The sequence below is a fragment of the Vanacampus margaritifer genome, chromosome 6 (assembly GCF_051991255.1).
Source record: "Vanacampus margaritifer isolate UIUO_Vmar chromosome 6, RoL_Vmar_1.0, whole genome shotgun sequence".
Classification (NCBI taxonomy): Eukaryota; Metazoa; Chordata; class Actinopteri; order Syngnathiformes; family Syngnathidae; genus Vanacampus; species Vanacampus margaritifer.
In genome coordinates this window covers 21,973,700-21,988,134 of record NC_135437.1, presented here as the reverse complement: position 1 = coordinate 21,988,134, position 14,435 = coordinate 21,973,700, and the positions used below count along the sequence as shown (strand labels likewise).

At 38.7% G+C, this 14,435-nt stretch overlaps 1 protein-coding gene across 2 annotated transcripts in view; it reads right to left on the bottom strand.

Annotated features, from left to right (window-relative positions):
• The window catches only part of cbfb (core-binding factor subunit beta), a 30,137-nt gene extending 16,101 nt beyond the window's left edge, over nucleotides 1-14,036 (bottom strand). Inside the window, exons 1-3 of one of the 2 annotated variants that reach the window (XM_077569587.1) lie at nucleotides 13,166-14,036; nucleotides 12,665-12,751; nucleotides 7,216-7,332 (exon numbers count right to left, since the gene is read on the bottom strand). In XM_077569587.1, the coding sequence (XP_077425713.1) occupies nucleotides 7,216-7,332; nucleotides 12,665-12,751; nucleotides 13,166-13,243 (282 nt within the window). In that variant the 5' untranslated portion in view covers nucleotides 13,244-14,036. The remainder of the gene's footprint in view (nucleotides 1-7,215; nucleotides 7,333-12,664; nucleotides 12,752-13,165) is intronic. The other variant, XM_077569586.1, reaches the window with a different exon arrangement.
• Nucleotides 14,037-14,435: the final 399 nt, after the last annotated feature.

Here is a 14,435-nt window from a genome sequence, read left to right as displayed (position 1 = left end):
GCTCTGAATGAAAACACTGATACCCATTTGCATTATGTTTTTCATAAATGTCATAATGGAACACCGGCAGTTTGTTTTTCCATTGTGGGCCTGTAGACATGTGAGTTCCTCTTTGTGTGAACCAACTGCTGCTTGTTCCTATGGCTTTCACAGACATACAAATGTCATGCAAATGCACATAGACAGCAAATCGAGTTTTACTGAAGTTTGGATATGAAGTGACCTGATGGGTCAAATTCATTCTAATCCATTTCACTTCTAGTGCCAGCAGGTATTGTGTTGTTTTCTGCCCAAAAATAAAATAAAACATCTTGAGCTAAAATGGTTTTATCAGTTTAGTTTCTATCCATATACTGTGCCTGATACCCATTGCTTGGTTAAGTGCCTGCCTTGTGGAAAAATAGCCTTTGCAATAAAGCTGTGAACCGCACCAGCACCAGATTTTGGTTTAACTGTACCTTTTTTCACATTACAGTTCATTGACATTTGACCAAACTCCGTGCAAGACCAGCAGTCACACAAATGAAACCTGACAAGTGGAAACATGTGGGAAAAAAAAACATTTGTTGTGAATTGCAATAATCCAAAATGTGCATTAGAAGAATAAAAAAAATTACCATTAATTTCATGCCATTTTAAGGAAAAATGCTATATTGGCCTTTCTTTAAAATTGTCATGAAAAAAAAAGTACTAGTACTAGTAGTATCTGTACTTGGTATCGGCACCGTATAAACACAAGTGTGATCGAACATCACAATGTTAAATATGAGTATGTTGTGACTATATTATTTTCTTATGCTCCAAATTCTTCCCCCCCCAAATTAGAGACATACCGACCAAATGCTACTAGCGTCTGACTGCATTGACAATGCAGGTAAACTGTCTCGCACATTTCACTCCTCCCACAGTTACTGGAAGAGAAGGACATACAACAGAGGAATGCAGCTGACACACACATGCTGGATGTCACACCAGCCTGACCTCTCGCTGCATTGAACCTTGTGTCACTGTCAGTTGTTTGTGAATCTCTCTGATAACACACATCTTTTTTCTTGACCTCTACGTGTCGACAGCTACAGTCCACACAGCGAGGATTTACAATAAACAGAGGATGTCGTCTGAGTGTGGTGCAGTGCATTGTGGGAATGGGCGTGGCCATTGATCTGAGGCCTAAAGTAGGAAATATGAAACCTGGATGGCATGTGAGCATGTGCATGTGTTTTGCGGTACGCTAGCCTTTGCTAACTGGGAGCGTCTGAGAGCAGCGGGAACAGAAGGAAGCAATTAGTGGGGAGACTTTGATGATGTCACTGACTGATGAAGAGCCCTTGGCACAGCTTCTGTTCAAAACACTTCTTATCTGACACCAAGGCCTTTCATTGAGTGATTCGTCTTAAGCAGCAACGCCTTCTCCTGCCGCGTACATGTCAATGTCAACTCACTGTGTCTGCGTGTGATTGTGTCAGGGAGATTAACTCATTCACTGCCATTGACGGCTATGGACGTCAAAAATTCATTTGAAATATTTCTATTAGTTTAACATTTTTTTCCCACTTTTGTTAACAAGAGTATGAAAACCTAGATTATTTTTTTTTAGAAATACAGATATAAAATGTGTGATTAATCGTGAGTTAACTATTGAAGTCATGTGATTAATTACAATGAAAAATTGTAATCGCCTGATGCGACTTAAAGATTATTAAAAATTCGGGGGTGTCAGGCGATTAAAATTTGTAATTGTAATTAATCGCATGACTTCAATAGTTAACTCACAATAATTAATCACAAATGTTATATCTGTTCTAAATGTACAATAAAAAAAAGGTTTTCATACTATTGTTAACATAAGTAGAAAAAATGTTAAATAGAAATAGTTCTAATGAATTTTTGACGATAACACAGACAAAAGCCACATGTTTCTAGATACAGGTTAAGAATAAGAAAAAACCCTTAATAATCTGAATAATGTCAAAATCAAATCAAATATCAAGCATTTTCATTTCTGTTTACATAACCTTTCATATCAAGTGTTATTTACCAGATATGGGCTGAATATTTTTCTTCTTTTGTTAACCTGTACAGAGTCAACAGCTCTTCAACTTTCCAATCGCTACATTTATTGTGATTGGCTGCTGTCTAGAAAATGAATGTATGGCAAAATATATAACACAGACTACAAAGTGTGCTACTAGGCCTCCTCCATATGTTTATGAAAAAGTGATCTACAACAAAAGTGTTCAAAACAATAGTAGGCCTAAGGGCAACCCTAATATTCATGCGTGTACATTTCGTTAAAACTCTAATAAAATATCGGAACTTTATATCATGTTTATTATGGTGGTCAGATCATGTGCATCTGTATTTGACTTTGCTTTTGCAAAACAACTGTGCAACTGCTTTGTGTTGATATTCCTGGCCTCATTAAAACTTCATAGATCTGTGAGCACAGTTGAGGTAACAAAGAAGGCGCTATCATCTTCCTAACACGCACGGCCCCAAAATACACTGCGCGTAGCGACCTTCCCGCTCTCATTCTCTCCCACACACCCAATTACACACTGCAACACTCATCAACACAACACTCAGTTGCAAACCGTCAGTGCACGAGTGTTAAATAATTGAGATTAGTCCGTCAGCTCTGGGGCAAGGAGGTCCATCGATTCTACAGACTGCATTTTTAATGAGCTGCCAGCCAGCATGCATTTCAGCTGGCCAGTGTCCGTGGAGGGGCCTTCTGACACACACACACACACACAAACACACACGATCTGTGAGTTTAGGGAGGCGCCAAGGGAGACAATTAACAATCACAGCAGCAGGGTTGATCTGCTCTGTGCGCTAATGCTGCCTGGTGGCCTCTTTAGGTTATTTAACTTTGTCTCTGATTTCGACTGAACCCAATCATCCTCATGAACGGGAGCTTAGCAGTGATTCCACCTCTGAGAATTCTATTAATTGATCGGCACAACAATTGCAGGTGATGGTGGAACTGAGTCAAACAAGATTACATCATCCTGCTTTCATCCTGACACTCAAATCTTTTTGGACTCTGTATTGCGCAAAAGGCTAGTTCCGCAAATGCAAGCTGGTAATGGAAACACGGGATTTTTGAAAAAACAAACAAAAAAAAACACTCAAATATCGCCAAAAAGTTTTTACGCTCTCTCATGAGGTGGTTTTTGAGACGTGTCGAAATAGAAGTATTTTGCAAAAGTGTAATGGAAACACTTTTTGCGCATTCCCCGTAGTCATGTGACCCCTGCCCAGCATGGAGGAAAGGAAGTGTCAAAGCTGCCTCCAGAGGGGATACCAAGTCTTTTTAATAGGTGTGTGCCAAAAAAAATCGATTCTCATTTAGTACGATTCTATTTTAAATGTCCCAAAATCGATTTTGTTTCAATTATTTTATGCTGTCTTGCCCTTGTTTGTGTGTGCCTTTATTGGGAGCACTGTTCATGTTGTACACAATTTGGCCACTTACGGGCAGTGTGGTTCCGCTCGTTCTGATACACTGTTAAGTTGTAGCCACATAGAAGCAAAAAGTTATGATCAAGTTATTCCAATAAAAGTTTTTTTGGGCAGTGTAGGATGTTAAGATGCTTCTCTGTATACATTCCTGAAGCGCTTTGTATGAATAGTCGTTCTTTTGAGTGATAAAAGTGCCACGTGTAGCGCGCAAATTAGCATTAGCGAGTCAGACTGGAGTAGATCATGACAATTCTTTGCATATCTATAAATTGAAGCAGAAATCATTGTCAATCAAAGAAGAGTCAATAATCGATTCTGAATCAAATCACAAGCCCAAAAATCTGAATCGAATTGTGAGACAGTCAAAGACTCCCAGCCCTACTGTTTAAGCACAAAGCGATTCAGACATTCAATGCACATTCCATATCGGTGCATGAGAAATGGCCGTTGCCCGGGGCAACAAGCAAACGAGCGACCTAGGGTGCACGTCGTCGTTGAAATCCACCACCATAATACGAATTATAAGCACGCACACACACAACACCAAATGCCCGAACCCGCCCGATGAGGGGAGGGAGATGTTTTTAAAGTAATATTAAGAACTCCGGGCGTCTGTCTTCCGTAAACATCATGAGCACTTTCTACGAGAATTGCGCCTCAGAAGCGCAACACTCTTCAATTAGGGCTGGCTTGAATGAGGTACATACATACTTGTGGGACATTGCTCTGAAGGCGTGGCTTTGTCTCACACGGAACTTTTAAATGATTATTAACACATGTCTAAGAAAATGAAATGAATACTAATTTCTCCAGTATGTGCTATGTTAACTACTGGTTAACTTGGTTCATTGTTCAAGCCATTGTCGCAGTTATGCACTTTTCAGCCGTTTATTGCGGTGTGGTTCTCAACCGCGGTCCTCGAGTACCCCATGCAGCCTGTTTTCCATGTCCCCCTCAGCCAACACAAGGTGTTTCAAATGATCAGCTATTCAGCTCGCTCTGCATGAAGCCTGATAACGATCCTCAGCTGTGTTGGTTGAGGGAGACATGGAAAACAGGCTGGATAGGGGTACTCGAGGACCGGGGTTGAAGACCACTGGTTTATTGGATGCTGGAAGATAAGTTAAAAAAAACACTCGCAGAAGCTGTTGTCAGCCACAGCTCACACCCAAACACTCACACGTAAATCCATTGACATCATACGCCATTTTGTTCAAATACAGTGCTGTAAAAAAGGATTTGCCCTCTTCTTGAATTATTTTGTTGTGTGTGCATAATTTCCCCACTTTAATGTTAAATTGTGATGTATCAGACAAAGGCAACCAAAGAAAACATAACACTCCGTTTTGAAATGTAGGTGTTATTTATTAAGAAAATAAATATTCATACCTACTGTACACGGCCCTGTGTGGAAAAAGTACTTGCCTGGTCAACTTAAAATCTAGTTGGGTCTCCCTCAGCAGCAATAGTTGAAAGCAGCGGTAACACTTTCCAATCTGATAGCTGTCAATCACTTTATCTCTCATTTGTTCTTGAATTATTTTTGGATTATAGCATTTTGAAGCAGCTGTTAGAATTATTATTATTATTTTTTAATGTTTAAATGTTTAAATATTTAAATTAGTTTTAATTATTATAATAATACTTATTATTATTATTTGTTTAATGAATTTATTTATTTATGTATTTATTTATGTATTTATTTTATTATTCATTTATGCCAGACGGGTTATATTTAAGGGATTTCTTAATTGAAGTAGGTCTGGACGAAATCAGGCTTTGATGTGGCAGCGGAAAAAGAACCAGCTTTCAAAAAAATGCGATTAGTCACAGTTAATTCATGATTTAACAAGCGGGGCAAGTACTTTTCCACACAGGTATGAACTATATTGCCCCCGAGTCGCGTAAAACAACTTATAATTACCCCCTGGAAGAAGAAAAAAAGGATGACGTCGGACTGGATCGCGGACCAGGTAATGTGCACAAAGTTAGAAATACATCACAGGTACGTGGACTGTGTTTCGTAAAACGTTTCCGTTCATTGTAAGATGATTTATTTTCACATTGTATTTGTGGGGATCTATTTTGTTTCTGATTTGGGGGAATGGAACGATTGTAAATGAGTGCCATTGGCGGAAGGATACATGAAAAGGAGGGGGAAACGATTGTTGTGACAGTTGTTGTGTTGTGACTGGAGAGCGAGACAAAGTTGTGCTGGAGCGATTCCCTCCCCGAATGTTGTTTCTTTTTCCCACGACCTTCGTTCAAGTAGTGATCCACGACGCACTCTCGTCTTCACGAAAATCTAGTGTTACATTATTTCATGTGTCGTCAAGTGCGCACATTTGCCCATATAAACTCTGCACTGATTTACGTAACGTAATTGATTGTCGTCTTCAGTTGCAGTTGAATGTAATAATGCAGTAATCATGACAAAACGTTACTGTGTGTATTAATAACATTTCATGTGCAAAATATAGGGTAATACAGACCAAAAAAAAGTGCCACTCTACAAGTTCCACCATTTGGATCAGCATCCTAAAACAATAACGTATTGGTCCTAAGTGTTCTTAAAAACGAGGTACTAGAGGTTTTATTCCTAAAATACACTTGTATTTATTATTGTAGCTATGCCACTGCAACGTTATGCACAGTTCAAACAACACTGTACTGTATTTGAATGTAGGAAAATATAAGTGTACTTAAGTAATGATTACATTCGGATGTATTGAGAATATTGAATGAAAATCATACTCCAATAAATTTTTTTATTATCCTAAACATTAAATAACTTGAAAAAAACATTTTTTTTTTTTTTTGTAAATACATTAAATATTTTGGAAGGAGATCAGTTTAGTGCAGAATTACTGAGGTATTTCGGGAAACTTGTTCACCCTCCTCTCAATTGTCCCAATTTTTGTTGTTGTTAATAATAATAATGCATCGGATTTATATAGCGTTTTTCTATCTAATCAGATACTCAAAAACGCTTTACAATGGAATGGAGACATTATTCATGCACTTACATATTCACACTTTGTGGCGGTAAGCTACTTAAGTAGCCACAGCTGCCCTGGGGTAGGCTGACGGAAGCCTGGCTGCCAGTGTGCGCCTACGGCCCCTCCGACCACCACCAAACATTCGCACCTTCCGTAGTGAGTAGCGCTGGAGGCAATGTGTGTGAAGTGCCTTGCCCAAGGACCCAACGACACATGACTTGGGGAGAGCGGGGATCGAACAGCCGTCTCTACACCCTGAGCCACGACCGCGGCCCCACTTTTATTTATAAGAACTTTGCCCATTTCTACCACTACAATGTGCGATTAGCCATCAAGCAATGCAAGCAGCGCCAACCCTGGATATTTATATTTATTTGATGATCTTAAATTTTAAAGTGGGGAAACTGCAAAAAAAAAAAAAGGAATTTGAGAAGAGGAGATATACTTTTTCATGGCACTGTACATTCACATTCTTGGTTAAATTACACCCCCCCCCCCACACACACACACACACCCACGAGCTGTTTTTAAAGTGCACAAGGAGGGATAAAATTATAAAAAAAAAAAATTTGCACATGCTCTATATTGCAGATTCAACATGCTGCAGAAACAAAAGCTCACTCTCCAAGATAATTATAAAAAATAAAAATAAATCTTACACTGAGTAATCATTTGTATTCAGTCCTTCCATGTTTGTGACAAACAAATGAGAGAGTGTGCTAATGTTAGCGATGTGTACGAGCCCTACCTTTCCTGTCTCTCTCTCAAAGTCAACATACTCCCTGGTAGGAACCTGCCTCTGATCTCCGTGCAGGTTGGCTGGAAAGAACTGGAGGGAGAGGTTGGTTCCTGTTGCTACAAAGGCCTGTGGAGAGGGAGTATGAATGGACCGCTATTAGAGACTTTCAACATTATGACAACCCTTTATCAAGTCTGCCAAGAAAAATACACTTTATTACATGGGCAGAATTGCGGCATGTTTTCATGTATGGATTGGTAGGTACACGTTAATTGATGGTTAATTTCCTCAATAGTCAAGAATAATTAAATCAAACTCTAAATAGCAGCAATGAGTGCAGTAAAAAAAAAAAATCCCAGATTTTTGCGTTCTAACATTACATTCCTTAAACCAAATTGTCCAAGCTTTTAAGGTGGAGCTCACTAAAGTGATTATTTTTTCCTTTTCCGATATTAAAATGAATTAAACTAATTTTCCAAGTATTTGACCTCTGTAAAATGGCTTTAGCTTTGGACGGACAACACTTACACATGCTTTCTTACACACACGCTGAAAAACAAACGAGATGAAAAATCGATTGAATGCACTGCCCTGTCGGAGAGCAACGATTTGTACAGGCAGAACATTAAGGAAGAAATTTCCATTTTTATGCATCTGTGTGTGTGTGTGTCTGTTGTCTCTGTGTGTGTGTGTGTCTGAGACAAATCAATACTAAGGGCATTTAGGATGGATTTTAGCTGGATGCGTATGAATTATGTACTGTGTCATATTTGAGAGGAGGAGGAGAGAAAGTCATAAGGTGAATAAGTCATGAAAACATTCAAAAATAAAATAAAGATGCAACGATTGTGTGTGTGTGTGTGTGTGTGTCTCTCACGCCAGCACACACATGCACAGACACACACACATTTTCGAGAATTTAAAAACACCCAAGTCCTAATTCCTGCCCTATTTGACGTATTGGATTACAACCATCTGACAGTAATTTGCTGCCTACTACTGCTCCAGAGAAAAGGAGGGAAGGAGAGAGGAAAGAGAGGGAGGGAAAGACTGACAAAGAAGGAGGGCGTCAAAGGAGGGAACACAGTGAAAGATGAGAAAGAAAAATGGAGGGAACGTGCAATGGCAGGAAGGAGGAAGAAAGAGTAGTTGAACAGAAAGGGGAAGGGAAACGGAACTGAGACGGCAAGACCGGAGCCCGGCACAGCATGAAAGTCAATAGTTGTCATGATGAGCTCACTGAGGTTAACTTACTTTGAATTATTGTCCCATCTATCGCGAACGTCAACATTTTAAGACTTCTCATCACATTCAAGCTGTATGATCTGTAGGATTTGCATTCATTCTGCCAAATGTAATCAGATTACAGAGTGTTAGACACGATGCATCCGTATAATTTTCTTTTTCTTCCATATACTGTATATTTTGCATTGTTTTTAAACGCTGATGTGATGCAATATACTTATTTTATTATTACTTTTTTTTTGGTAAGACTAACACAACCGCCAACAAAGAATTATGTTGAAGAAAACTTTCCGTCAAATTTTTCATCGCAATTTTTTTTTCCAGACGAAAATGAAATGAAAACTAAAATAGAAGCCATTCATTGAGACGATGACGCTAACTAAATTGACCAACAGTTTTGTCAATGACAAACAAAAACGAAAACACGGTGACCAAAATCCAATCAGAAGAAGAATAACCACTCAGAAACTGTTCACTGCACTTTATTTCATGTTCAAACATGTTTACATTCATTGTGCAGCTGTAAGATTAATCTCAGGCAATTATGCACTTTTTTTTTTTTAATTTAGGTGAAAACTAAGTTTTAAGACGGCATATTATTGTCAGTTCAACATGTTTCATTGAAACAAAGTTGAATCAAAACACCGTTGTGTTCAATGTGTCTTGCGTGTTAAAGTTACAAGTAGGTGTGTTATCATTTTCTGTATAAAAATGGAAATGTATGCTGAAACAAAACGGCAACTAAATTGACAATTTAGTCGACTAAAATTGCTCGTTATTTTTCGCCGACTAAAATTAGATTCAAACTAACATACAATCAGATAGGGGTGCGAATTCCCTAGTAACTGGCGATTCGATTCGTATCACGATTCACAGGTCACGATTCGATTTGATACCGATTGATCCCGATACGAATCTATAAATTGATTATTGCGAAAACATTTTTAAAACTCAAACTTAGAAAATACTAATCAGTAAACTTGTACATGTATACTGTAAGATTCGTATGACAATGTATTTATTTATCTGAAAATTCAGTCTTATAACTGAGCATTTAAATAACAGGTTGCAGTCTGTTTCATGTTTGAAGTGCACTGAAATCAAATATTAAGGTTTAATGTTCCATTAATATAACATTCTTAAATGCTTATTGTGTGAATCCTAACCCTAAGTAAGACGTTTTGCTGAATATTCCCATAAAAATGGATGTTTAAAAATCGATTCGGCCGCATATCGAATCGATTTGAGAATTACGCGCTGTAATATTGCGATATATTGCCGAATCAATTTTTTCTAACGCCCCTGAATAAATTATAGCTAAAACCTTAATTAAAAGGACTATAACAAGCTACATTAAAATTTCTTGCCATAACACTGAATTAGGTTGTGCAAGTGTACCTAAACAAATGGCCAATTTGTGTTCTTCAAAAGCATCAGCTTTAACTGGATGCAAACTGTGCAAACTACATATTAGATAGTGTCATCATGGCTTTGCAAACGTTTTAGATGTCTCAATTGCTACTGTCTTGTTCACAGGAGGAAAGTGATTAAATTGGTATGATGTTACAATATACTGTATATCAGTTGTCCCCAATCCGTTATGAATGATACGAGCGACACAAAAACTTGGGCGTTTTGTAGATATAGCTACTGTAACAATAAACGAGAAGCCACATTTTGATATTTTTATGTAATTATATTAACAGTGTCCTCCTGCACGGCAGAACAAATATAAAGTATTAATTGATCATCACGTTGGTGATGTGTTTCCCGTCGGTAAGACTTGTCTATAAAAAGAAGCCTTGGAGTCCGGCTGAGGTCTGCTAGTTGTTCACACTGACTGTGAAAATAGCAGGAGGTCTTTAGATACAGATACAGTAAATCAGCGACATGATGTCACGGTTGCCACGGTTGTCAATTCTCGCAGTAATGAAGGAGCTTATAAATACAGCGAGGACAGACAGTCTGGCGCATCCGTGGACGAGGAAAGATGGTAAAACTAGACGGGCTCCCTCGCGCCCTGCTGAGACGGTGACATGTAAAAATACAGAAGGAATGACAGAGTGTCTTTTTGCCAAATTTCACAATATTTTTGGAGGACATCACTTGACGTGACTTGAACAGATTTGGCTCAATAAATCTAGAGGCATAACACAATGACTGTACAGTATGAGTGTGTTCTAAAGTTAAAAACCTATTAAAACCCACTTTTGATGTTTTCAGAAGTGTTGTTTGCAGACATAGAGCTAACATTTATCAGCCTAGTTTGTCTTCATGAAATGAACCACGTGATTTCACTTAGGGATGAAACGTTTTTTTTTTTTAATTTACTGATTGACAGCGATACAGTTTCAAACTATTTTAAATATATTTGCTGCTTCTGGGAGTGGCAGTTCTTTTCAAGCTTCTTCCAACAAGCAAGCGAAGACAGAGGAAGCACGCACGTGTTACGACGCGGCTAAAACTGGTTGTTTAGGGAAGCATGGCAGAGACGTGCATTACAGTTGTGCTGAACGGATCACATGATCAGAAATCGGGGCGGATCACATCATTTTCAGCAGATCAATATTGGCTGAAAAAAGATCAACTTTCTTCATGCAGGAGAAGAAGCACTAATTTATCAGACCAGACTGTATCTAAAAAATCAACACCAGCCAATCACAGTGAATCATGTAATTAAAAACATAAGCATATGCAAATATGTCAATCAAGAATCATTACTGACTTTAAATTAACAAAAGAAGAGAACATGTTTTTGCCACCTTGGCAGGTCATTGACAATTCCAATTTCTTCAGGCACCCCCTTGTCTACTTCCTGACTCTGTAGAGTCAAAACAAAAACACCCCGAATGCTGCCCGCCTCCACTCCCACCACTCCATAATCAACAATACAGTACAACTATGCACATTACTCGGGGGTGTCACCATGTACACATTTTTACTACTGCTGCTATTTAAATACATACATTGTTGTCATTTTAATTGAATTTCATGTGATCTTGCACAAATTTATTTTGGTTCCTGTTGTTTACAATTTTGAATGAGCAAAGAGGGCGTATTGCAGATGTTGTTTCGACATTCAACAGACTCATATCTGAGTTTTAACAATGACATTTGGCATAGTTGGTTTTGTTGTGAAAGCGCCCATGTTTACAGATTGTTCACTTTTACATCAAGAAAACCTCAAATGTAGTAATCATCTCATCCCCTACAAAACGGCTACAAAATAAATTCAAATGGGAGAAAAATGTAAATAATTCCAGATAAGCAAAATCAATTTAAAGCTCTGTAAGAATATTTTATATATTTTTAGTGCTGTCAAAGTTAAAGCGTTAACTGATTAATTAATCACAAAAAAATTAGCGCATTCATCATGAATTAACGCAGATTAATCGCACTATTAATTTTGACCATAGATTATCCTTTAGCATGACAGCGGATGGCTACGTTTAAAGTACCACAGGTTGTGTTTGAGCAATAAACATAATTACATGCATTTAAGTAAAGCCTTTAATAAATGTTTGTGTAACACATTTAGAATATTTGTTTATGTCAAAATATTGGGGTCATTTTTTTCCCATTTTAAATCATGCAAGTAATTAACTGATTAGAAAAAGAGGAGGATGAGCATGTGCAGCTGATCATAAAATGTTGAAGACGTCATCATAACATTAAATGTCAAAAAGAATGAACACATAACCTTCAAATTTGGCAGGAAAAAAATATTGATAAAAAAGCCTTTTTTGTTAAACGATTAATAGTGATTAATCAAAATTCCAAGATGTGATTCATCTCTAATCTCTAATCTCTAATATTTGTATCCATCAAACCACTGTTTTTTTTCCTCTGTTGCGTGCACTTCCGTGTTTACTGAGACATGACAAAGTACTTTTAATGAGGACAATCAAAATTAAAATGCTAGCACAGACGGTGTGATGCAACCGTAATCTGTCTGGGTGATCATGTGTTGATGTCTGGGTGTGAGCGTGTACTCATGATTGTTGGGTTAAATACTATTGCAGGAAGTCAAACCTGATGACACGATTGACAGCTACAGTTTGTCTACTTCCTGGTGCAACATTCCGCATTTATTCTCAGAATAGTTCGATTTTCATTTTATTTATTTATTTATTATTTACCAATGCATTCAATAAAAACACAAAGAAAAACAAAGAATGTTTGACTGTGTGTTTAGTTTCGTGCTACTACTTACTATTTCTGACCGTCCATCTCTGCAAGCGTTCTGGAAACGGGCTTGTCTCTCCTCATGGGGTCTGTCCCTAAAACCAGTGTATTTAATCTGAAACAAAACATAGAGGAATCTTAAGAAGCCCGGCAACGACGTACACATTTAACACGCAGGAAGTCAATTCAATACTGACATTCGTTTTCAGGAAAAGCCACGAGAATTTTTATTTAAAACTACCACGCTTTGGTTCCAAAAGAACAAAGATGCGGACAAATCATCTGTTTGGAGCAGCTTTCATAAGTGTTTATGTAAGGCTCAAATAAATACAATTGAATTGCACTCATTGGTTATTAAACACTTTTTCAATGGGGTTAAATCACACATATGATAAATGTGTGTGTGTGTTTTTTTTCTCAACTTCGGGCAGTAATTAACTGTATCTGTACAGCATCCGACTAAATGACTATATGAGCCAGGCAGCCAGTTGTGTGTGCGTGTGTGTTTATTACCGCCGTGCACGCTCACCTCACACTCCCTGCTCAACTTGCGGAAAAACTCCTCATTCTCAAACTTGCTCCTCTGGTCCGGTACTACCCGCGGCATCTTTTTCCCACTGTAGATTCCTCAATTTAAACCCTATTTCCCCCCACTTACTATCAACTAAAAAAAACAGCCCGCGCACTCAAACTTTTTTGTTTTGTTTCTTCGAGTCTTTCAACTCACTTCCCTTCCGTGTATGAGTCGGCTTGCCTCTTCCTCGTGTGGAGAAATGTGTATGCTGCTTTCCACGCGCCTGACTAAAGAATTTTGCTATCCCTATCGCGGTCTTCTGTTTGCCTCCGAGTGCGCCTTATTAACTGACCCACGTAGACAGGAAAAAAAAAAAGAGCTGAAGATCAATTTGACCGCGTCTCTCTCTCTCTCTCTCGCTCCCTCTCCCTCTCTCTCTCTCTCTCTCTTTCTCTCTCTCTCTCTCTCTCTCTCTCCCTCCCTCTCTCTCTCTCTCTCTCTCTCTCTCTCTACCTGCGACTTTCAAAACGCTCCTCCCTACGTGGGCCTGGCCAAACTTCACACATTAAAGCCACCATTCTTCCATTATCGATAGATATGAGACGAAGCCACGGGAGGCACCTATTTCCTAATGAATGTGCCACAGACCACGTGACGCCGAACATAAGGGCATTACATGCTCGCATGGTTTTATTCATTATTGTGGTAGCCGCAGTGTTTGGTAAAGATCATCAAAACGTATAAAAACACCAATATGTCTACACATAATCATTACGAAAATAGGAAATCAAGGAAAAAAGAGACAATTTTTCTCCTCATTGTGGCTTTTACGATTTCCGCACGACCGTGAAGGCACCCAACGCAGTCTGCTTCCTGGCTCCGCGTAGTCGCTCTTGCTCTTGTGACTGAACACCCAAAATACCAGCCGCCCCCTCATCCCCATCTTCACCACCCCCATTCACAACAATAATACAACTACACACGCTGCTCGGCGGATCACTGCGCATGCGTGCGGTCCCAAACTGCCCAAACTTTATGGGATCCATATGTGAGAGACGAACGAAGCTGGGACAGTGGGACACTATTTAAAGGCTCCCCAAAGCAGAGTGGAACAGTTTTTCGAGATGGGAACGGTTTTCAACTGCTTGTTTAAAAATCAAAACAGGGATTCGAAATGAAAACTTACACGGTCAACACCACGAAATCTATGTTTCATATGCAGATGTTCATAACGTGATTACTAATTAGAACACGGTGTTCCTAAAACGATTCAGTTGACTTTCAG